Genomic DNA, 25,145 nt, shown 5'->3' with positions numbered 1-25,145 from the left:
TTTGAAACCAGAGATGGAAGAAATGTAAGGGGTGAATTAGGTTTCCCTTCCGCTTGTATGGAGAAACCTCATGAAAAAATGTTTTTTTCCAGAGGAATTTTCCCGGTGGGTAGATGCCCACCGGGAAAGTTTGTGTGTTGAAAATCTTTTTCCTTTTAGCAGAAAGTGTTGGAAATCCTGTATCTTCTAGCAGGCGACGGGTAGGGAAAATGTAAATTCCCTTAGAAAACCATATAGAAACCTCATTTACCCCTTACTTTTTGTGTCACCCCCGTGTATTTTGAAACCAGAGACGGAAGAAATGTAAGGGGTAACTGATGTTTTGTCCCTTCCGCTTTATGTGGTCGGAAACGTCTGCTTCACTGCGTTGCAAACATCTGACTGAAATTGTAATACCCCGGAAAGTTATAATGATTAAGCTTTTTAAGATTAAAAAATTTGTATTTACTACATTTTTATACCCGTTACTCGTAGAGTAAAAGGGTATATTGTATTCGTGCAAACGAAACTTAGTCGCCCGTAGGGGTTTCCAAATTCGCCACTGTTAGCCGAGCGGATACTTTTTAAATAGGTGGGGGTTAATCCACGTTACGACAACGTCAGTCAACAAACAACGCAATAGTTCTTAAGGGTTATTTTTAAGTTTTTATTAGCCGCTTAATTAATCACGCTTGCAGTATGGCAGACAACCGGAAGAAGAAGGGCAAGAAAGAAGGCGATCAGTGTGATCGCTATTCTCCCAAAAGTTTTTGACCGGCTTTTTACAAGTCCTAGGGTTACCAGTCGTGCAGGGTTGCCAGTTTGGCAAGTACTGTTGCGCCAACTTTCGTTACACTACCCCCTCTTAGACTCGAGTCTCCTGGCCGAGTTAGTCCTTGATACTTGACCAGGCGGTAGACGTGGCTTTGTCGAACGCTTGCCGGGTAGACGGACTTCATAGACCAGATCGGAATGTCGTCGGATGACGGTGGCTGGACCAATCCAGTCAGATTGTAGTTTCGGGCATCGTGCAACTTTTCGAGTGGGAGCGTAGATCCAAACTTCCTCCCCAGCGATAAATTCGACAGGATGGGATCGGAGATCGTAGCGGGCTTTGTTGACCGCGGTGGGGTCCGCGGCTAGAAGATGTTCTCGGGCGGCCTGGTGTGTCTTTCGTAGGTTCTCCTGTAAGCGCTCCACGTATTCGGGGTAGCTTTGCAAATCGAGGGACGGACGTCCGTAAATCAGCTCTGCCGGTGGGCGGGGTTCACGTCCCAGCATGAGTAAGCCTGGTGAAAATACAGTGGCTTCGTGAGGGGCTGAGCGATAGGCCCACAAGGCCAACGGTAGGAGTTGGTCCCAATCGCGTTGATCGGCGGCGACGAATTTAGCCAAATAGTCCAGCAAGGTCCGGTTAAACCTCTCGACCATCGGATTGAGGGTGTAGCGGGGTCGTGCGGGTCTTTTCCACATCAAGAAGGCGCATACAGGTCTGGAAAACAGTTGACTCAAAATTGCGACCTTGATCCGAGTGGAGTACGAAAGGCGCTCCGTATAGGCAGAACACTTCCTGCACGAGGGCTTAAGCTACGGTCTCAGCAGTCTGGTTAGGGAGGGCGATGCATTCAGGCCATTTAACGAAATAGCACATGACCACGGCTATATATCGGTTACCGAGCGATGTTGTAGGCAAGGGTCCCAGAATGTCGATCGCCAGGCGCTCAAAAGGGGCACCAATAGAACTTGGCTTCAACTGGCCCACCGTTCGCCGGGAGGGTCCCTTTCTAGCATTGCACTCGTGGCACGTTTAAAAGTTATTTTTATACGAAAATAGCCACTGTTGCCAGCTCGAACAATTAACGCTCCCTGAGTATTGAATTTTGTGGGAGGGTATCCGAACTGTATTTTAGGGTCATGGAATCAGTAAATTTGCACTTAAGAGTTCCATATAGGAATCTTTTGTTCTACGACTTTTGGAAAAAGCCGCTACTTTAGCTGGAAAAAGCTAAATATAGCTAAATTTCGTTAGTTTGTAAGTTCTACACTACTAAAGGTACAGACATGTGCTATACCTCGTTTAAAAGGTATTTTGAAATACTTCAACGCCTTTTTATCTTAATTCATTAAAATGCAATAGTTTAAAAATTATGATTGACCAATTTAAATTTAAATGTTTATACTAGCATCTATGAGAGCAAAAGTAAACAAACAAAAACTTCTGATATCAAATAAAAACACCTCTTAACGAGGTAAAAACCTAGTGACGATCGCACCTTCAACGTACAAAAGTTCTGATATCAACTTTTGTGACGAAAAATGATATAGATACCCGACATATAACAACTGAACAGAGGGTAAATGATCGGCCATGGCAAACCAGTCATAATTTCTGGAGAGATCCTTTAATTTTGTGCGGAGACCTAATAATGGTAATTACTCTCATTATTATTCCTGGTCTTACATTCATATCTAAATTATTTTTGATATTTTTAGAATACAGACAAGAAATGGATATCTAAGTACTGCATTCGGCCAAGCAAAACCCGGGAATGCTTCAGGCATTAAAAATTTGCAGTTCAAATGCTTCGATTGTAAATATTATTAATAAATACACAAACAAATATTACAAAAAACATGATTTTTATTGTGGAAAATCAGATACTGCAAAGCAGTGCAAAACCAAAACTGCGAGGGTCTGGAAAAACCAAAACTGGGAGGGTGTAAAAAAGCAGATATTGCAAGTGGAGGAAAACCATAACTGGGTACGTGTGGAAAATCTATAATGCGGGAAGTCGAAAAACCAGTGGATTTTGGCCTGCATTCTACTGCCAGAGATCCAGATAGAAACCTCATTTCCCCCTAACTTTTTGTGTCACCCTCGTGTATTTTGAAACCAGAGATGGAAGAAATGTAAGGGGTGAATGAGGTTTCCCTTCCGCTTGTATGGAGAAACCTCATGAAAAAATGTTTTTTTCCAGAGGAATTTTCCCGGTGGGTAGATGCCCACCGGGAAAGTTTGTGTGTTGAAAATCTTTTTCCTTTTAGCAGAAAGAAAATGTAAATTCCCTTAGAAAACCATATAGAAACCTCATTTACCCCTTACTTTTTGTGTCACCCCCGTGTATTTTGAAACCAGAGACGGAAGAAATGTAAGGGGTAACTGATGTTTTGTCCCTTCCGCTTTATGTGGTCGGAAACGTCTGCTTCACTGCGTTGCAAACATCTGACTGAAATTGTAATACCCCGGAAAGTTATAATGATTAAGCTTTTTAAGATTAAAAAATTTGTATTTACTACATTTTTATACCCGTTACTCGTAGAGTAAAAGGGTATATTGTATTCGTGCAAACGAAACTTAGTCGCCCGTAGGGGTTTCCAAATTCGCCACTGTTAGCCGAGCGGATACTTTTTAAATAGGTGGGGGTTAATCCACGTTACGACAACGTCAGTCAACAAACAACGCAATAGTTCTTAAGGGTTATTTTTAAGTTTTTATTAGCCGCTTAATTAATCACGCTTGCAGTATGGCAGACAACCGGAAGAAGAAGGGCAAGAAAGAAGGCGATCAGTGTGATCGCTATTCTCCCAAAAGTTTTTGACCGGCTTTTTACAAGTCCTAGGGTTACCAGTCGTGCAGGGTTGCCAGTTTGGCAAGTACTGTTGCGCCAACTTTCGTTACACTACCCCCTCTTAGACTCGAGTCTCCTGGCCGAGTTAATCCTTGATACTTGACCAGGCGGTAGACGTGGCTTTGTCGAACGCTTGCCGGGTAGACGGACTTCATAGACCAGATCGGAATGTCGTCGGATGACGGTGGCTGGACCAATCCAGTCAGATTGTAGTTTCGGGCATCGTGCAACTTTTCGAGTGGGAGCGTAGATCCAAACTTCCTCCCCAGCGATAAATTCGACAGGATGGGATCGGAGATCGTAGCGGGCTTTGTTGACCGCGGTGGGGTCCGCGGCTAGAAGATGTTCTCGGGCGGCCTGGTGTGTCTTTCGTAGGTTCTCCTGTAAGCGCTCCACGTATTCGGGGTAGCTTTGCAAATCGAGGGACGGACGTCCGTAAATCAGCTCTGCCGGTGGGCGGGGTTCACGTCCCAGCATGAGTAAGCCTGGTGAAAATACAGTGGCTTCGTGAGGGGCTGAGCGATAGGCCCACAAGGCCAACGGTAGGAGTTGGTCCCAATCGCGTTGATCGGCGGCGACGAATTTAGCCAAATAGTCCAGCAAGGTCCGGTTAAACCTCTCGACCATCGGATTGAGGGTGTAGCGGGGTCGTGCGGGTCTTTTCCACATCAAGAAGGCGCATACAGGTCTGGAAAACAGTTGACTCAAAATTGCGACCTTGATCCGAGTGGAGTACGAAAGGCGCTCCGTATCGGCAGAACACTTCCTGCACGAGGGCTTAAGCTACGGTCTCAGCAGTCTGGTTAGGGAGGGCGATGCATTCAGGCCATTTAACGAAATAGCACATGACCACGGCTATATATCGGTTACCGAGCGATGTTGTAGGCAAGGGTCTTAGAATGTCGATCGCCAGGCGCTCAAAAGGGGCACCAATAGAACTTGGCTTCAACTGGCCCACCGTTCGCCGGGAGGGTCCCTTTCTAGCATTGCACTCGTGGCACGTTTAAAAGTTATTTTTATACGAAAATAGCCACTGTTGCCAGCTCGAACAATTAACGCTCCCTGAGTATTGAATTTTGTGGGAGGGTATCCGAACTGTATTTTAGGGTCATGGAATCAGTAAATTTGCACTTAAGAGTTCCATATAGGAATCTTTTGTTCTACGACTTTTGGAAAAAGCCGCTACTTTAGCGGGAAAAAGCTAAATATAGCTAAATTTCGTTAGTTTGTAAGTTCTACACTACTAAAGGTACAGACATGTGCTATACCTCGTTTAAAAGGTATTTTGAAATACTTCAACGCCTTTTTATCTTAATTCATTAAAATGCAATAGTTTAAAAATTATGATTGACCAATTTAAATTTAAATGTTTATATTAGCATCTATGAGAGCAAAAGTAAACAAACAAAAACTTCTGATATCAAATAAAAACACCTCTTAACGAGGTAAAAACCTAGTGACGATCGCACCTTCAACGTACAAAAGTTCTGATATCAACTTTTGTGACGAAAAATGATATAGATACCCGACATATAACAACTGAACAGAGGGTAAATGATCGGCCATGGCAAACTAGTCATAATTTCTGGAGAGATCCTTTAATTTTGTGCGGAGACCTAATAATGGTAATTACTCTCATTATTATTCCTGGTCTTACATTCATATCTAAATTATTTTTGATATTTTTAGAATACAGACAAGAAATGGATATCTAAGTACTGCATTCGGCCAAGCAAAACCCGGGAATGCTTCAGGCATTAAAAATTTGCAGTTCAAATGCTTCGATTGTAAATATTATTAATAAATACACAAACAAATATTACAAAAAACATGATTTTTATTGTGGAAAATCAGATACTGCAAAGCAGTGCAAAACCAAAACTGCGAGGGTCTGGAAAAACCAAAACTGGGAGGGTGTAAAAAAGCAGATATTGCAAGTGGAGGAAAACCATAACTGGGTACGTGTGGAAAATCTATAATGCGGGAAGTCGAAAAACCAGTGGATATTGGCCTGCATTCTACTGCCAGAGATCCAGATAGAAACCTCATTTCCCCCTAACTTTTTGTGTCACCCTCGTGTATTTTGAAACCAGAGATGGAAGAAATGTAAGGGGTGAATTAGGTTTCCCTTCCGCTTGTATGGAGAAACCTCATGAAAAAATGTTTTTTTCCAGAGGAATTTTCCCGGTGGGTAGATGCCCACCGGGAAAGTTTGTGTGTTGAAAATCTTTTTCCTTTTAGCAGAAAGTGTTGGAAATCCTGTATCTTCTAGCAGGCGACGGGTAGGGAAAATGTAAATTCCCTTAGAAAACCATATAGAAACCTCATTTACCCCTTACTTTTTGTGTCACCCCCGTGTATTTTGAAACCAGAGACGGAAGAAATGTAAGGGGTAACTGATGTTTTGTCCCTTCCGCTTTATGTGGTCGGAAACGTCTGCTTCACTGCGTTGCAAACATCTGACTGAAATTGTAATACCCCGGAAAGTTATAATGATTAAGCTTTTTAAGATTAAAAAATTTGTATTTACTACATTTTTATACCCGTTACTCGTAGAGTAAAAGGGTATATTGTATTCGTGCAAACGAAACTTAGTCGCCCGTAGGGGTTTCCAAATTCGCCACTGTTAGCCGAGCGGATACTTTTTAAATAGGTGGGGGTTAATCCACGTTACGACAACGTCAGTCAACAAACAACGCAATAGTTCTTAAGGGTTATTTTTAAGTTTTTATTAGCCGCTTAATTAATCACGCTTGCAGTATGGCAGACAACCGGAAGAAGAAGGGCAAGAAAGAAGGCGATCAGTGTGATCGCTATTCTCCCAAAAGTTTTTGACCGGCTTTTTACAAGTCCTAGGGTTACCAGTCGTGCAGGGTTGCCAGTTTGGCAAGTACTGTTGCGCCAACTTTCGTTACACTACCCCCTCTTAGACTCGAGTCTCCTGGCCGAGTTAGTCCTTGATACTTGACCAGGCGGTAGACGTGGCTTTGTCGAACGCTTGCCGGGTAGACGGACTTCATAGACCAGATCGGAATGTCGTCGGATGACGGTGGCTGGACCAATCCAGTCAGATTGTAGTTTCGGGCATCGTGCAACTTTTCGAGTGGGAGCGTAGATCCAAACTTCCTCCCCAGCGATAAATTCGACAGGATGGGATCGGAGATCGTAGCGGGCTTTGTTGACCGCGGTGGGGTCCGCGGCTAGAAGATGTTCTCGGGCGGCCTGGTGTGTCTTTCGTAGGTTCTCCTGTAAGCGCTCCACGTATTCGGGGTAGCTTTGCAAATCGAGGGACGGACGTCCGTAAATCAGCTCTGCCGGTGGGCGGGGTTCACGTCCCAGCATGAGTAAGCCTGGTGAAAATACAGTGGCTTCGTGAGGGGCTGAGCGATAGGCCCACAAGGCCAACGGTAGGAGTTGGTCCCAATCGCGTTGATCGGCGGCGACGAATTTAGCCAAATAGTCCAGCAAGGTCCGGTTAAACCTCTCGACCATCGGATTGAGGGTGTAGCGGGGTCGTGCGGGTCTTTTCCACATCAAGAAGGCGCATACAGGTCTGGAAAACAGTTGACTCAAAATTGCGACCTTGATCCGAGTGGAGTACGAAAGGCGCTCCGTATCGGCAGAACACTTCCTGCACGAGGGCTTAAGCTACGGTCTCAGCAGTCTGGTTAGGGAGGGCGATGCATTCAGGCCATTTAACGAAATAGCACATGACCACGGCTATATATCGGTTACCGAGCGATGTTGTAGGCAAGGGTCCCAGAATGTCGATCGCCAGGCGCTCAAAAGGGGCACCAATAGAACTTGGCTTCAACTGGCCCACCGTTCGCCGGGAGGGTCCCTTCCTAGCATTGCACTCGTGGCAGCGTGAACACCAGATGGCCACGTCTGCTGATTGACCAATCCAGTAGTACCGTTTCTTTACTTTGGCAGTCGTCTTCTTGACTCCAAAGTGACCTCCAGTTGGCGAGTTATGCGCGTGGCGTAGGGTTTCCTCTCGCAATGATTGCGGTACTAGCGTTACCTTCTCACCCGTTTTTCTTTGGGTCTTTATAACGCCATCTTTCAGGTGCAGGTTTGTGAAGGAGTGCCAATAGGCTTTTACGTCGGGGCTTTCGCCCCAAATCTGGGATTTGGGGGTCTCTTTCCATCTTCGAACCAAGAGAGAACCAATGCTAACGTTGGGTCCTTTCGTTGGAGTTGGGCGTAATCGACAGCTTCGATTTGCATGAAAAGGACTCCTGGGCTGTCGGACTGCTCCGCTTTTTCGCATACTCTGCATGCGCCACAGGGTCTGCGTGAGAGCGCGTCGGCATTACCATGCTGTTTACCGCTTCGGTGGTGAATGTCCATGTGGTACTGCTGTAGGCGTTCGATCCAGCGAGCTAGTTGGCCTTCTGGTTCTTTAAAGTTGAACAGCCAACGGAGCGACGCATGGTCTGTCTGCAAGACAAACTTCCGTCCGTACAGATAATGATGAAAATGTTTGGTAGAGAGAACTGCGGCTAACAGTTCTCTTCTTGTGACGCAGTAGTTGCGCTCTGCTGCGTTAAATGTTTTGCTGTAGTATTCCAAGACACGCTCCTTACCGTCCTGGCATTGGCTGAGCACAGCTCCAGCGCCGTGATTGGAGGCATCAGTGTCGAGGATGAACAAACCATCAGGGTCTGGAAAGGTGAGAACGGGTGACGTTGTTAGCCTTACCTTAAGCAGCCTGAAGGCGCCTTGAGCATTGGCAGACCACGTGAAGGGGCGGCGGGCCTCGGTCAATTCATGCAACGGCCGGGCTATGGTCGCAAAGTCTGGGATGAACTTTCGGTAGTATGAGCACAATCCCACGAACGATCGTACTTCTTTCTGGTTTCGGGGCTGCGGCCAATCGACAACTTTTTGAATTTTTTCGGGGCATGCAAGAAGGCAAGAAGGCCACGCAGAATCTGGTGGATCCATCCTTTTTCCTTACTAGCACTACGGGTGAGGCCCAGGGGCTGGTGGAGGGGCGGATCACGTCTCTGGACTGCATATCGGCGATTAATTGCTCCACCTATGTTTTTCGTGCGAGGGGTATCCGCCGTGGTGGTTGCTTGACAGGCCGGGCCTGACCGGTGTCGATGGTGTGGTGGGCTAAATTTGTTCGCCCCATGTCATCGTCACCTTGCGCAAACACTGTCTCGTAGCGTTGCAGCAGCTTCTGCCAACCTACAGGAAGGCTAGTCTGGCGGTAGCGCTGGCGACACATACCGTCCGGCTCTGCCAGTTTTCCGGCGGCCGGCAATACTTTGGCTGAGTCCACTTCTCCCAAAATGGTGAATATTGGTAACCGGCATTCCCTGGAACTGGAACTGGAACTCAGGTCACCACCGTACTGCCTAAGATTACCTCATTAGGTAACTGGGAAAAGGTACCACGCTCCAATACTGCCACGGGGCATCAATCTTGTGATTGGCAACAGACTCTCAGAAAGGTGTTGCTGTAGGGAGGAATCCTGGTTTCTACTGTAGAGTACAGTAGGCTAGGCAGCGTCACACCGGGGGGTGCAGTGGAATCGCTCCCCACGGGAATTTGAGGTGCAAAGCCTTTAGGTCCACGGATGCCTGGTGACGCAACAGAAAGTCGATGCCCATAAGGCTCGGGGTGTTGCCTTCCACCAAGAGAAATTCGTGCAGTAGGGACCGGCCAGCTATAACCAGACTGGCTAACACCCGGGCTGTGGCGATAAACTGTTTTGCAGACGGACCTTGTAGAACGACGTGGCACGGGGTGGTGTTTAACCGTTTCCGAAAGTCTCCGCGATTGAGTAGCGAGACTGATGCGCCAGTGTCCACAATAAGTCGTACTGGGGTTTCCTGTAAGAAAATAAAACAGTGTAATACGTAGCTTTTGTTGGCAAGGCGTTGATCTCCTGTGGGGTATAAACCGAGGGCGCAGGCTCAACTTCCTTCGGTGCCGGGTCAGCAAGCAAGCGGGCTAAAACGGACTCAGGTTCTTCGGATGGTGTGATGCGTTCGGCGATTTGTTGGGAGGTTGGTGGCCAGGCGTGGGCATGAGTCGTCGATGCGACAACCCGAACTTCTGGCCAAAGCTTCGCTTCAACACACGTGAGCAGCGGAGTCAAAGCGCCGCTGAGCGGCGGCTCTTCGAACAGGGCACGGGCGGCTGAGACTTTCTCTGAAGGAGCGGCTGGTGTTGCAACAAACTGTTCGGTGGTTGTTGGCTCTACTGGGTGCAAGGCGTTAAGCTCCTGTTGATTACGGGCCGTGGGCGCAGGATCAACTTCTTCGGGTGCCGGTTCGGCAAACAAACGGGCCAAAACGGATTCGGGTTCTTCAGGTGCTGTGAAGGGTTCGGCGGTTTGTTGCGGGGTTAGTGGCCAGGCGAGTGCATGGGTCGCGGTGGCAGCAACTCGGACTTCTGGCCGTGGTTTCGCTTCCCCCCACGTGAGCGGCGGCATCAAAACGGATTCGCTGAGCGGCGGCTCTTCAAACAGCTGGGCACGGGCGGCTTCAACTTCCTCTGAAGGAGCGGCTGGTGCGGCAATGAACTGCTTGGTGGCGGGTGGCTTTACCGTGGGGCCCTTTACTCGTTCGTAGTTTTCAGTTGCCAGGGATTTGGGTAGACTCTAGACTAGCACGCCTATTCCCGCGTGGTCCTCGGCCACCGCTTCTTGGCGCTGACGGTTGGGTTTCAGCAGTCATGGCCGTGACGTTCATCACGGTTCCGCCTGGGCGACGTCGACATTGTGCCTCTATGCGGATGGCCATATCGAGGGCTTCCATCAAGCATTAGTGATCGTGGGTTACTGCTAATAATCGGCACTTGGTAAGCTGTCTCTCGAATCCCATCAATAAACCGCTGCACCATGATGTTGTTGTAGGTCAACTCAGGCAGCTCGCCAAAAACGGCTTGACCAAGGCGTTCTAGTTCCAAAGCGAAGACATCGAGTGTCTCCTTTGGGCCCTGCATACGGTTATGGAAGATGTGATAACCGGTATGAGTCCCTACTATGAAATGATCACGCATAGCCGTTTTGATCGCCTCATAGGAACGGAGGGTGGACTCCGGGAGGGTGCCGTGAAAGCGTTGGGCGCGCCCGCGCAGGCTGGTGTACAGCTTTCGGCATCTCTTTCTCTCCGACCAGTGATACTCCTCTGCCATATCGTCCAGCAGACGTTGAAACTCAGACCATGGCCTTGTGCCGTCAAATATAGGTGGTATCTCTGTATCGGGCAACTCCAAAAAGTCCCAACATCGAGAAGGAATGACTGATTGCGATGCTCTTGTTGACAACCCATCGGCTGCAACGTAGGCTGGTGGAGGCTGCGGGTCGTATGAGCGACCAACAGGTGCTGCCGGGGATTCTAGCGGGCAATTGCGGCGCGGTGCATCCTCCGCTGATGGTGCAACTAGACGCGGCGTGCTAGAAGAGAGCATTGTCTTATTTGTCTTCCAGCTTCTGCATGAAAGACTGAATTTGTTGCTGTTGTGCGGCCTCTCCCATATTTCCATCGGGTGAGGGCTGGCGTTGGCGAACTAATTTTTTTGGCATTTACTTTGGGTCTGGGTTTTCGCAAACCCACCAATGTAACGAAACTTAGTCGCCCGTAAGGGTTTCCAAATTCGCCACTGTTAGCCGAGCGGATACTTTTTAAGTAGGTGGGGGTTAATCCACGTTACGACAACGTCAGTCAACAAACAACGCAATAGTTCTTAAGGGTTATTTTTAAGTTTTTATTAGCCGCTTAATTAATCACGCTTGCAGTATGGCAGACAACCGGAAGAAGAAGGGCGAGAAAGAAGGCGATCAGTGTGATCGCTATTCTCCCAAAAATTTTTGACCGGCTTTTTACAGGTCCTAGGGTGACCATTCGTGCAGGGTTGCCACTTTGGCAAGTACTGATGCGCCAACTTTCGTTACAGTATGTACAGGGAGAAGGAAGCGTTTCCGACCCTATAAAGTATATATATTCTTGATCAGGGTCACAAGCCGAGTCGATATAGCTATGTCCGTTCGTATGAACGCTGAGATCTCGTAAACTACAAAAGCTAGAAGGTTGAGATTTTCCACACATATTCTTGGGCTTCCTACGCAGCGCAAGTTTATTTGAGCCGAGCGCCACGCCCCCTCTAACGCCCACAATCGCCCACTAACAATTTTAAAATATAACTTCCTAAAACAATTCAAAATTATACAAAAAACAAGAAAGGAAGCTAGCTTCGGCCAGCCGAAGCTTATATACCCTTGCAGATCATTCCTATTAATTAACAAATCGCAAAAATGTTCAATTTTCTAATATTTCTCATTAATTTTCCGATCGTTCCTATGGCAGCTATATGATATAGTCGTCCGATTTTGATCAAATTAAAATTGAAATTCGAAAATATTTAAAAAGAGTCATATCCTAGAGTAGAAGATAATACAATAAAAACCAAAGAAGCTAGAATTTATTTCCTATTACTTTTCCATTAATTTTCCGATCGTTCCTATGGCAGCTATATGATATAGTCGTCCGATTTTGATTAAATTAAAATTGAAATTCGGAAATATTTAAAAAGTGTCATATCCTAGAGTAGAAGATAATACAATAAAATCCAAAGAAGCTAGAATTTATTTCCTATTACTTTTCCATTAATTTTCCGATCGTTCCTATGGCAGCTATATGATATAGTAGTCCGATTTTTTAAATAATTAATTCGAAATTCAGATATATTTAAAAAATCAAATAAAAACACCTCTTAACGAGGTAAAAAACTAGTGACGAACGCACCTTCAACATACAAAAGTTCTGATATCAACATTTGTGACGAAAAATTATTACACTCGTCATTAAATAGACTTTCTAATATTTTCTCATTCGGCCCGCCCTAGCAAACTATTCCAGCCTTTTTCCCTTCACAGGCATTTTCTATTGCAGCGTGCCGAATGAGAAAATATTAGAAAGTCTATTTAATGACGAGTGTAATAATTTTTCGTCACAAATGTTGATATCAGAACTTTTGTATGTTGAAGGTGCGTTCGTCACTAGTTTTTTACCTCGTTAAGAGGTGTTTTTATTTGATATCAGAAGTTTTTGTTTGTTTACTTTTGCTCTCATAGGTGCTAATATAAACATTTAAATTTAAATTGGTCATAAATCATAATTTTTAAACTATTGTATTTTAACGAATTCAGTTAAAAAGGCGTTGAAGTATTTCAAAATACCTTTTAAACGAGGTATAGCACATGTCTGTACCTTTAGTAGTGTAGAACTTACAAACTAACGAAATGTAGCTATTTCTAGCTTTTTCCCGCTAAAGTAGCGGCTTTTTCCAAAAGTCGTAGAACAAAAGATTCCTATATGGAACTCTTAAGTGCAAATTTACTGATTCCATGACTCTAAAATACAGTTCGGATACCCTCACACAAAATTCAATACTCAGGGAGCGTTAGTAGTTCGAGCTTGCAAAAGTGGCTATTTTCGTATAAAAATAACTTTTAAACGTGACTTTTTACAGTAATGTGTTATATACCAAAATTTAAGGAATCTCAAGGGCTATACAGTTTAAAGTTTTAAAGAAAATCGTTAGAGCCGTTTTTGAAAAAAATAAAAAAAAGCTAAAAAAAAAGTTTTAAAAAATTGTCTTTTGTTCATATTTTTTTAACTATTACATTTACACAAGTTGCATATAAATGGCGTTTATAGCATTTCAAAATACCTTATAAACGAGATGCAGCACAAGTCTGTAGCTTTAGTAGTATAGAAGTTACGGCTTTCCGAATTTTAGCTACTTATAGCTGTTTTCCCGCTAGACTAGCGAGTTTTTCCAAAAGTGGTAGAACAAAAGTTTTTTATATCGATGTGATGAACGTCATATCAAATTTTCAAAACTTAGAAAACATGTTTTGGACAAACTGACAAACTGACAAACTGACAAACTGACAAACTGACAAACTGACAAACAGAATTAAATTTTCATTTTGGGAAGACGAAGAAAATCTTATTTTGGCTATAACTTTTGAACGGAGCGTCGGATTTTGACAAATGACCCCTCATTCGACGGGTATTTTCAAAAGGAATACAACTAAAACATTGAGAGGGGGCAATTATCCCCACCGGCCCCAACAGCTCCAAATTTCGAAATATTCACTTTTTTACTTTCACCGCTCTCTCTCCCAAGCCAATTGATTTTCTTAGAGTCTTGGTATGCAATCCTGTTAGTTTTCGCAATACCTTTCGATAGGTGTATCATTCATTATGATCGGACCATCACAGTAGATTTTCATTTCTTCGTGTATATATAGTAGTCGCCTTCGCACACCCTCCTGGTGCGCTTCGTCACTACATGGACTGCCGTCCATAGTGATAACATCCCCAAAAGTAGAAGGTAATATTTCAAAAAACACCGAAGCTAGAATTTTTTAAAGTTTTTTTTTTCCGATTGTTCCTATGGGAGCTATAAGATATAGTTGTCCGATCCGGTCGGCTCCGACATATATACTACCTGCAATAGAAAGAAGACTTTTGGGAAAGTTTCATCCTGATAGCTCAAAAACTGAGAGACTAGTTTGCGTAGAAACAGACAGACGGACAGACGGACAGACGGACAGACGGACGGACAGACGGACAGACGGACAGACGGACATGGCTAGATCGACTCGTCTTGTGATGCTGATCAAGAATATATATACTTTATGGGGTCGGAAACGTCTCCTTCACTGCGTTGCAAACTTCTGACTGAAATCATAATACCCTCTGCAAGGGTATAATTATACAAAAAAAAATACTACACACGACTTTCTTTTCGAGTAGGGGAAACTGGGGCAAATTCGTCACTGGGGCAATTTCGTCACCTGCAATATCTCGGAATCTATAAGTCGTAAAAATATATCATTTTTTTGATTTAGTCCTTCTAGACGGCATGACACAACCAATGCATTTTTTTTAACAGAAGGCCAAGATATAATATTAATAATATTAAATGTGTTTTCATAGTTCAAAAGCTACATTTAGTTCTCGACGAAATTTTTTCTGTATGCCACAATTGAAAAGGTACAGGTTTTTTATATAATACACAGTGCTTAATGTGCATTTCTGCGTTAGTGATTTTGGAAGAAAAATAATTATTTCTAAAAAAGTACTGTGTGGGGAAATTTCGCTTCCCTATGCTTAGGGTATATTCGCACCTATTTTAAATCAAATAAAAACACCTCTTAACGAGGTAAAAAACTAGTGACGATCGCACCTTTAACGTACAAAAGTTCTGATATCAACTTTTGTGACGAAAAATGATTTTAGACGCAACTAAATAAGTACGCTACCTAAAATTTACTCGGTCGGCCCGCTTTAAAAAATTTTTAATATCTACACGAAAGTTTTCTGTTGTAGCGTGCCGAATGAATACATTTTAGGTAGCGTACTTATTTAGTCGCATCTAAAATCATTTTTCGTCACAAAAGTTGATATCAGATCTTTTGTACGTTGAAGGTGCGATCGTCACTAGTTTTTTACCTCGTTAAGAGGTGTTTTTATTTGATATCAGAAGTTTTTGTTTGTTTACGTCTGCTCTCATAGGTGCTAATATAAACATTTAATTTTAAATTGGTCATAAATCATAATTTCTAAACTATTGTATTTTAACGAATTAAGTTAAAAAGGCGTTGAAGTATTTCAAAATACCTTTTAAACGAGGTATAGCACATGTCTGTACCTTTAGTAGTGTAGAACTTACAAACTAAGGAAATGTAGCTATTTTTAGCTTTTTCCCGCTAAAATAGCGGCTTTTTCCAAAAGTCGTTGAACAAAAGATTCCTATATGGAACTCTTAAGTGCAAATTTACTGATTCCATGACCCTAAAATACAGTTCGGATACCCTCACACAAAATTCAATACTCAGGGAGCGTTAGTAGTTCATGCTGGCAAAAGTGGCTATTTTCGTCTAAAAAAAAAACGTGACTTTTTACAGTAATGTGTTATATACCAAAATTTAAAGAATCTCAAGGGCTATACAGTTTAAAGTTTTAAAGAAAATCGTTAGAGCCGTTTTTGAGAACAATAAAAAAAAAGTTTAAAAAACAGTTTTAAAAAATTGTCTTTTGTTCATATCTTTTTAACTATTACATTTACACAAATTGCATATAGAAGGCGTTTATAGCATTTAAAAATACTTTTCAAACGAGATGCAGCACAAGTCTGTAGCTTTAGTAGTATAGAAGTTACGGCTTTTCGAATTTTACCTATTTATAGCTGTTTTCCCGCTAAACTAGCGGGTTTTTCCAAAAGTGGTAGAACAAAAGTTTTTTATATCGATGTGATGAACGTCATATTAAATTTTCAAAACTTAAAAAACATGTTTTGGACAAACTGACAAACAGAATTAAATTTTCATTTTGGGAAGACGAAGAAAATCTTATTTTGGCTCTAACTTTTGAACGGAGCGTCGGATTTTATCATATGACACCTCATTCGACGGGTATTTTCAATAGGAACACAACTAAAACATTGTCCCCACCGGTCCCAACAGCTCCAAATTTCAAAATTTGCACTTTTTCACTTTCACTGCTCTCTCTCCCAAGCCAATTGATTTTCTTAAAGTCTCGGTGATACATATTTTTTTATTTGACGAGCTGGCTCTACCGGCAGACTACCGGCAGCAGCAACAAATATAGGACGTCAACAAAAGTGGTACGCTTGATCAGTGTAGCACATTTACAGACGTTAAATTCCCTACATTTTTCAGGTGACGAAATTGCCCCAGTGGTGTGGCGATTTTTACCCCCCCCCCCCCTATGTGGCGGAATTGCCCCAGTATATTGGTTTTACTTTATATATTATATTTTATAAATAACCAATCGTCGATCATTGTCGGTCGCGTGTAGACGTGTTTTCTTAACGCTCCGGAAAAACAAAAGAAAATCAATCATTCACCCAGTTGAAAACATTCGAAAATTTAGAACAGTGTGGTCTTGCGTTTCGCGATGCTAATCGCATATTGTAAACTAATTAATTAATTAATTAATCTTTACGCACTAACAATAAGCAAATGATTAAGAACGTGGATCAGCGCACTCAACGCCAAAAACAACAAGACGAAGCCCGTGAAAAAATTCAGAGAGAGCAAAAAAAACGTCGTCTTTCCTTGGCCCGTAGCAATGCAAAACTCCAACCGAGCTCCCCTCACCTAGTGCAACAACAACAGCAACTACTACGTTAACTACAACGGCCTCTGTCGCCAACATTGCAATAACGACTCCACTCTCTTCTTCTGCAGCGGGTATAGCAACAACACAATTAAGTGCAAAAATCGGGTCAAACGGCAAAAACAAAGCTACGGTTGAAGAAATGACAAATCCGCAAGCGGGTTCGGCCATGCAGACAGGCATGGATCGCTACATAAATATTTCCAAGCGCAAGCTAACGCCCTCAAAAAATTCTGACGGCAATAAGCCCAAAGTAAACCGTACCAACAAAGGCCGTGAAAATCTCGTGCCACTAAATGAAAATAGATTTTCCATTCTGGCGGAGCACGAAACAGAGTCTGAACAATTAGCCCCAAGGAAACTGAAGCCGCCACCTATCTTTATTCGGGAGAAGACCTCGAATGCCCCAGTCAACAAAATAGTTGAGCTAGTCGGAAAAGATAGCTTTCATGTTATTCCGCTTATGAAAGGGAATATAAGTGAAACTAAACTGCAAACCAGAACTGAAGACGATTTCCGAGCAGTGTCAAAGTACTTAAACGATGCCAAAAAGAATTACTACACGTACCAGCTAAAAAGCTGCAAAGGCTTGCAAGTTGTGTTTAAGGGAATAGAACCCGATGTGACCCCCTCCGAAATTACAGAGGCTTTAAAAGAAAACGGTTTCTGTGCAAAACATTTTATAAACATTATGAACAAAAACAAGAAGCCGCAACCACTATTCAAGGTCGAGCTGGAGCCAGACAGCAGAACTTTGAAAAAAAAACACAGTGCACCCGATCTACAAGTTGCAGTACCTGCTGCATCGTAGGATCACAGTAGAAGAGCCGCACAAACGGAACGGGCCAGTGCAATGCACGAACTGCCAGGAATACGGACACACCAGGGGTTACTGCGACCTCAGGTCAGTATGTGTAGCTTGTGGAAACATCCACGACTCCGAGCCCTGCCCTGCCAACAAGGAAGACTCCCTCACTAAAAAGTGTGTAAACTGCCAAGGAAACCACACAGCAAACTACAGAGGCTGTCCAGTCTACAAGGAGATGAAAAGTCGGATGCAACGAACGACAACGGCACGCTCCCAGAACACACAGAAGAATTACATGAGATCACAAACGACACCGGAAGTTTTCTTCGCAAAAGCAGCCAGGTCTTCATTTGGCCCTTCAATTACCACCAACGGCATTTCTTACGCCAGTGCTCTAAAATCAGGCACAGCTCACATAGAACCGAAAATGGATAACATCCCGCAGGCCATGGGACATCCCCAAAGTGACATGGAAACTATGATGATCACTTTGCAACATAATATGATAGAATTTATGTCCTTCATGAAAACCACAATCCAAACCCTTGTGCAAACCCAAAACATCTTGTTAAAAATACTTGCAGCTCAGCAGTCCAAATAAACTATGCCTAGTCTTCGAATAACTTTGTGGAACGCCAACGGTGTAACGGCATAAACCTGAAATAAGTCAATTTCTGAACGAAAACCACATCGTCGATATGTTGCTGGCAGAAACGCATCTCACCAGCAAATATAATTTTCAAATACGGGGATACACGTTCTACAGCACAGATCATCCATTTCTCGCAATCTAATATCTGCAAAATCGCTTTTGGATCTATCATCGGAATTAATCGAGCACCCTTGGAGGCTGACGTCGTATCGAACCAACTGGCTAAAGTTAAAAAAGTACGTAAGTTCCCACATTGAACTGACTCCACAGCTCAACATCAAGGAGGACATCGACTGCTATGCCGATGCACTGGAGTCTGTACTCGTCGCAGAAGCCAAAGACTCTACACCGCAAGGGAGGGATGGGCGCACACACCAACACAAAACTAACTTGAAAATCAAACAGCTTTTTTGGAGAAAAGACGTTTAAGGCGTGCTTGGCAAACCAGCAGATCGCCATCCTCGAAACAAAGTCTTAAGGAAGCTGGTTGCAGACTTACCAGGGCTCTAAGGCACGAAGAAGTAGAAGCACAACGCCAGTACATTGAGAAACTTTCACCCAAATCTAAGTGCGCCGGCCGAAACAGTAATTCCCATAGGAGACTCTTTTGGCAGCTGGCCCAGGAGCGACAAAGACAGAGCTTGTACATTTGCTTTACACCTTCGAAATGTCTTTCAGCCAAACCCTGCAACAAATTCATTCGCACTACCGTCGCCGCCAATTCGAATCGAAACTGCGACGGACCCAATTCAGTTTCAACCAAACGAAGCTGCAAAGGACATCAGCGAGCAATTGAAACCAAAAAAGGCCCCGGGCGGTGATCTAATAACTGCGAAAATGCTAATTGAACTCCCAAACTGTGCAGTTGAGGTCATTTGTAAACTCTTTAACGGGATTACACGACTTGGCTACTTCCCAAAAAAATGGAAAAAAATCGTAATCGTAATCATAATGATTTTAAAGCCAGGAAAAGATCACGTGTCTGTCAAAACTGCTCGAAAAATGCCGTTTGAGGCGCATAATCCCATATCTGAAAGAGCACAACGTTATTCCGGCACATCAATTTGACTTTCGAGAAAGCCATGGAACAATAGAGCAATAGAGAACAATAGAGCAAGTCAACAGATTAACAACGGAAATACGGTCTGTATTCGAATATCGGAAATACTGCAGTGCGTTATTCCTTGGTGTTGCACAGGCTTTCGATCGAGTCTGGCTTGATGGCCTTATGCACAAAATCAGAACTATTCTGCCGGAAAACACTCACATGATACTTGAATCGTACCTTTACAACAGAGAATTCGCCGTGAGATGCAACACTTTAACACACTATAGAGGCTGGAGTTCCCCAAGGTAGCTAGCTAGGTAACTAGCTGATCACCTCGTGGTAGTGGAGAGGTGGTTATCAGACTGGCGTATAAAAATAAATGCGCAAAAGTGTAAACACATAACGTTTACTCTTAACAGACAAACGTGTCCCCCGCTAACTCTGAATAACACGCCACTTCCACAAGCTGACGATGTAACGTACCTTGGCGTTCACCTAGACAGGAGACTTACATGGAGGTAACATATCGAAGCCATGGGCTCTTATTTTCTCGCTCCTCCTCTGCCTGGACTTCAAGGTCCTGCTCTACAATTCAACGCTTAAGCCAGTCTGGACATACGGCTCCCAGTTGTGGGGAAACGCGAGCAGCAGCAACATAGACATTATCCAGCGATCACAGTCAAAAATCTTGAGAACTATCACTGGGGCACCTTGGTATGTTCGGAACGACAACATGCACAGAGATCTTGGCATTCTGCCCGTAAAAGACGAAATATCAAAACAAAAAGCGTCCTACCACACCAAGCTATGTTCTCATCCAAACCAACTCGCCAGGGGCCTAGCCATGGTTCCATACCGGACCCGATTGCAACGAAATGACCTTCCAGCTCAGCAATAGTTATTAGAGCCCCTTAATCTCGCGTCAGTCATCTTGACTGTTAGATAGCTCTATAATTTAAGATTTTATATACTTATTGTTAGTCTCAATTCAGAGAAGATCCAATAAATAAAATGCATACGATAAAAAAAAAAAAAAATTAAATAACCAAGGTAATTAAAAAAAAGGGGAATGTCACATTTTAAAGCTTGGTGCTAACCGCATTCAACAATAAAAATATAAATATGATAACGTGTCTCAAGATGGACAAAAAAAAACTTTGAAAACTGCTGACGAAATTGCCCCACTCTTTCCTACACACAAAAAAAAAACTTGGTAAAATCAACTGTAATAATTGTCAAACAGGCCCCAACCAGCAAAATTGTCAATTCTACTAAGTAAATAGTCATTTCACAACAACAAAATACACACAATTAGCAAAGACACAAACCCAAAGCAAAAACAAAATACACGTAACAATTTTAATAGTTACGTAACTATCTTTGTTGGTCAATTTTACCAATCAAATTTTTTTGTGTGTACACAGATTTTTCCAATCCTAACATTTCTTCAACGTCATATTGAGATATTTCCAATTTAATATACATGTTCGAAATGAACTGATTTTTTGAATTTAGGGGGAAAACTGAATTTTTTAGGGGGAAATATCGACAGTTTGAGATTTTTCCGGGGGAAAGCTGAATTTTTAACTGCACACAAAAAAAAACTTGGTAAAATCAACTGTAATAATTGTCAAACAGGCCCCAACCAGCAAAATTGTCAATTCTACTAAGTAAATAGTCATTTCAAAACAACAAAATACACACAATTAGCAAAGACACAAACCAAAAGCAAAAACAAAATACACGTAAATCTTTAAATAGTTACGTAACTATCTTTGTTGGTCAATTTTACCAAGCAAATTTTTTTGTGTGTAACAACACTGGCGTTCTCTCTTGTTAAATCTTTATTTTGTAAATTGATAACACTAATGATACGTAAACATCTAAACCTGTCCATATTTCTTAGCTTATACTTTTATTTGACCCCTGGACTAGGTTTGGTATGAATTTATCAGTACAGATTTATTTCTATAAACGGCAGTTGCAATCTCACTCTTACTGTTGATGACATTTAACAATTAATAACTAATCCGTAAACTAACATTAAGATTAACAGCCGACCTAACCATCTAATTACATAATAAATTAATCGAATTATTTTTTTACCAAAGACCAGTAACAGTAAGGTCCAAAACTAATTAAAGCGAGAGGAGTTTCCGGATCTGTTCGGAGAGTTTAGCCGTGGGTGTCCATAAACATACGCCTCTGAAAATGAATCAGAATGCTGACTTCGTCGCCCTGGAGAAAACTTTCGCGAGTTTAAGGAATCTAATAAAGTATAAAACAGATATGTTTTTTATCTAAATATAACTTTTATAAGAATAGAAAAAACTCACCACCAAAAGTATCGTCCTGATGCAACAATTTGGGGGCACTGCCCAGCTTGGATACCGATTTGTTTTTTTGGAATACTGTAAATAAATAGTTTAATTTATTATTTTATGTCTTTTGGTTAGCATAAAAACCTAAAATATTGAAAAAATCTAGAAGACTCTCCAAATGGCACTCTTGCAAAGCCAAACATTTTTTTTTTTGTTTTCTTTCTCTTTTAAAAAAAATACTTCCATACACAAATTTCAACATTAAATACGTTCAGACAGTGCACTATGGGAAAAAAGTCTATTTTTTTGGCATAAACTCTAGTTTTCAGAGATACAATTTAGAAATGTTGTATATATACTATTAAGATAAAGCTGTAATTTCGGTTTTTGTTGCTTTTCGAATCGGACCATTGTTTTCATCCACCGCCCACGCCGCATATTCAAAATAATTGGCAGGTAAAATAATTTCGGTTTACGTTAATTTCTAAAATTTGTAAAAAAAAAAAAATTGGTGACATGTACAAGAAAAGTAAAATATTATCTAAGAGCAGATGCCAATTTTAGCTTTAACGGGGGTCCAGCTTCTTTATATTTGAGTCCTTTGCAGCCAGGATTTTCACTTGACTTGTCCCTTTCCATTAATTCAATTTTTAAGATTAATGAAAGCCACTTAGTTTGTTTTTTATTAAAAAAAAAATTTTATTTATGTTTATAAGTTGCTGGATTTAAGTCATTTTTTTTAAGAAACGTGCAAAAAGTTTCAAAAATGATTAGTTTTGCGATATTAAGGATACATTTGGTAACAACTTTGCGTTTTTACCTTTTTGCAACTTTGTGCCATTTATAAGTTGTACACCACGGAACACAAACAAACTTGTTAGTTTTAAGCTAAAAAGATACACAATTAAAACAGTTCACAGTTGGACAACAAGCCATAATAATCAAAACATGTAATCTAAGATACATTTATAAATACTTTTGCTACGATTTGACATGATCAGAAATAATAAACCATTTTGTTGCTCCACAAAATAAGCACTGAAAGTTTGCAAATATTTTTCACTAATTTACGCACACAACAAAGTCAATCAAACAGCTGACTTTGTTCGTTTATCAACCCTATAGTGTTGCTAGTAAAAAATCTTAGATAACTGTTCTTGGCTAATTAGGGTATGTAAATTCACAAAATATATTTTATTTTTAAAAATAATTTGTAAAATAAGTTGATTTTATGCCAAAAAAATTGACTTTTTTCCCATACTGCAGTGGTCAATTTCATTAAAAACCGTTCTGTGAGGCACGATCCGCGGCTGGGTAAAACATGGTTTCGAGAAAAACGCATTTAAAGTAATCAAATATATGTGAGCGGTTCTTTTACAAACCGAACACCTTTTCTTGGGTCACATTTTTGATTTGCCTGAAATTTTTTTTACGTGTACTATTCGGAAAATTAGTAAACACGTGTATCAGGATTTGGCCGAAAATAAATTATTTTTTTTTAGAATTTTTTTTGTTTGCCAAAAAACGTGAATTTTGGAAAAAGTACCCTCTCCTTGAAAATTTGAAATTCCGGTTGTAGTAATCCGATTGACTTCGTGTCTTTTGCATTAATTCCTCTACAAACTCTTCTTTAAAAAACAAAATTAAAAAAAATTAAATTTTAATTTCTTAAAAATAAAAACAAATTAGGATTAAAAAAAAAATTTTAACGGGTTTGTTTGGTCTCAATGTTGCTCAACAATACCAACGACCAACAAATCAAGCAGTACTACAGTTTGGTAACAGTACCAGGCGTCCAGTTGCACCCACGGCAGATAATAAGTGCTGATCAGCATATTCTACATAGTCAATGTCAACGGTTGACTCGATGTCTCACTGAGCCGCCAAGCGGTCAGCACATTCTGCAGTGTCAGCCGATCCAACTACGCTAACCGCTCCCATAGTCAAAACATACTGACCTACGCCAGAATACAACCCATTCCACTATTCTTTACATTTAACTTCCTCATCTCCAAGTAGTATATAACCATCTACCAAGCTAAATCAGTTATCAACACATCTTATAACTCCTTTCTGACCTCCGGGAAGAGGCCTCGTATACAAACTTATATTGATCTACAAGAAACGCTTGGGATCAAACAGGGTTCCCCACAAAAAAAATTGTAAATTGAACATATGCGCCATATTGTTAGCTTCAATCGGTTTTTGTCAAAAAGGTGGAGCCATGTTTAGTTTTTAAAATATCGAATTTGTTTTAACAAGGGCTCGGCTTTTTTCTTTAAAAAAACGTCGCAGAATGTGGGTCTTCTCTCTTACTCTTATCGGGTCCTTATGGATTTTATGTTTTCTCATCGTTTACTAGGCCTTTAACAATTTTTAATGATTAAAAATTAACTTTTAAGTGTTTTGACAATTTTTGAATGACAAAAAGTAAAAAGTCATTTTTTAATCTGTTAAAAACTTACAATTATTTATTTAACCGTCCATTTAATTAATTATATTTTTGTATTATGTAATTTATTAAACATTTTTAAATATTTTTTTTTTAATTAAAAAAAAAAAATTATGAGCGCGCTCGCACATGATGCGAGCTCAGCTCTGCTGAGGACGTTAAATATGTTTACCTCTCTGTCTCTCTTAAGCGATAGAAAGAGATAGCTAGATAGAGACTAGCACAAATAACCTCCTACAAAAGTACACGATATTCTACAAGGTACACTTGCAGCAAAAACGGTGTCACTCTTTAACGGCGCAAACAAAAACAAGAAAGGAAGCTAGCTTCTGCCAGCCGAAGCTTATATACCCTTGTAGATCATTATTATACCCTTGCAGAGGGTATTATGATTTCAGTCAGAAGTTTGCAACGCAGTGAAGGAGACGTTTCCGACCCCATAAAGTATATATATTCTTGATCAGCATCACAAGACGAGTCGATCTAGCCATGTCCGTCTGTCCGTCTGTCCGTCCGTCTGTCCGTCTGTCCGTCTGTCCGTCTGTCTGTTTCTACGCAAACTAGTCTCTCAGTTTTTGAGCTATCGGGACGAAACTTTCGCAAAAGTCTTCTTTCTATTGCAGGTAGTATATATGTCGGAGCCGACCGGATCGGACAACTATATCTTATAGCTCCCATAGGAACAATCGGAAAAAAAAACTTTAAAAAATTCTAGCTTCGGTGTTTTTTGAAATATTACCTTCTACTTTTGGGGATGTTATTTTTTAAATATTTTTGAATTTCGAATAAATTATTTAAAAAATCGGACTACTATATCATATAGCTGCCATAGGAACGATCGGAAAATTAATGGAAAAGTAATAGGAAATAAATTCAAGCTTCTTTGCTTTTTATTGTATTATCTTCTACTCTAGGATATGACTCTTTTTAAATATTTCCGAATTTCAATTTTAATTTAATCAAAATCGGACGACTATATCATATAGCTGCCATAGGAACGATCGGAAAATTAATGAGAAATATTAGAAAATTGAACATTTTTGCGATTTGTTAATTAATAGGAATGATCTGCAAGGGTATA

The 25,145-nt window shown here is 41.5% G+C and overlaps 1 protein-coding gene across 3 annotated transcripts in view; it reads right to left on the bottom strand.

The window, feature by feature from the left end:
* Gp210 (nucleoporin 210) overlaps positions 1-25,145 on the bottom strand; it is a 268,597-nt gene that overhangs the window by 45,070 nt on the left and 198,382 nt on the right. For 2 of the 3 annotated variants that reach the window (XM_044392729.2, XM_044392730.2), the window contains 2 exons: positions 21,628-21,702; positions 21,118-21,559 (listed from right to left, as the gene is read on the bottom strand). In XM_044392729.2, the coding sequence (XP_044248664.1) occupies positions 21,426-21,559; positions 21,628-21,702 (209 nt within the window). In that variant the 3' untranslated portion in view covers positions 21,118-21,425. Of the gene's footprint in view, positions 1-21,117; positions 21,560-21,627; positions 21,703-25,145 lie in introns of those variants that run through there. The other variant, XR_011418170.1, reaches the window with a different exon arrangement.

Source organism: Drosophila takahashii, chromosome 2R (assembly GCF_030179915.1).
Source record: "Drosophila takahashii strain IR98-3 E-12201 chromosome 2R, DtakHiC1v2, whole genome shotgun sequence".
Classification (NCBI taxonomy): Eukaryota; Metazoa; Arthropoda; class Insecta; order Diptera; family Drosophilidae; genus Drosophila; species Drosophila takahashii.
The sequence above is the reverse complement of the archived record's forward strand: the minus strand, read 5'-3'. Positions and strand labels throughout refer to the sequence as shown.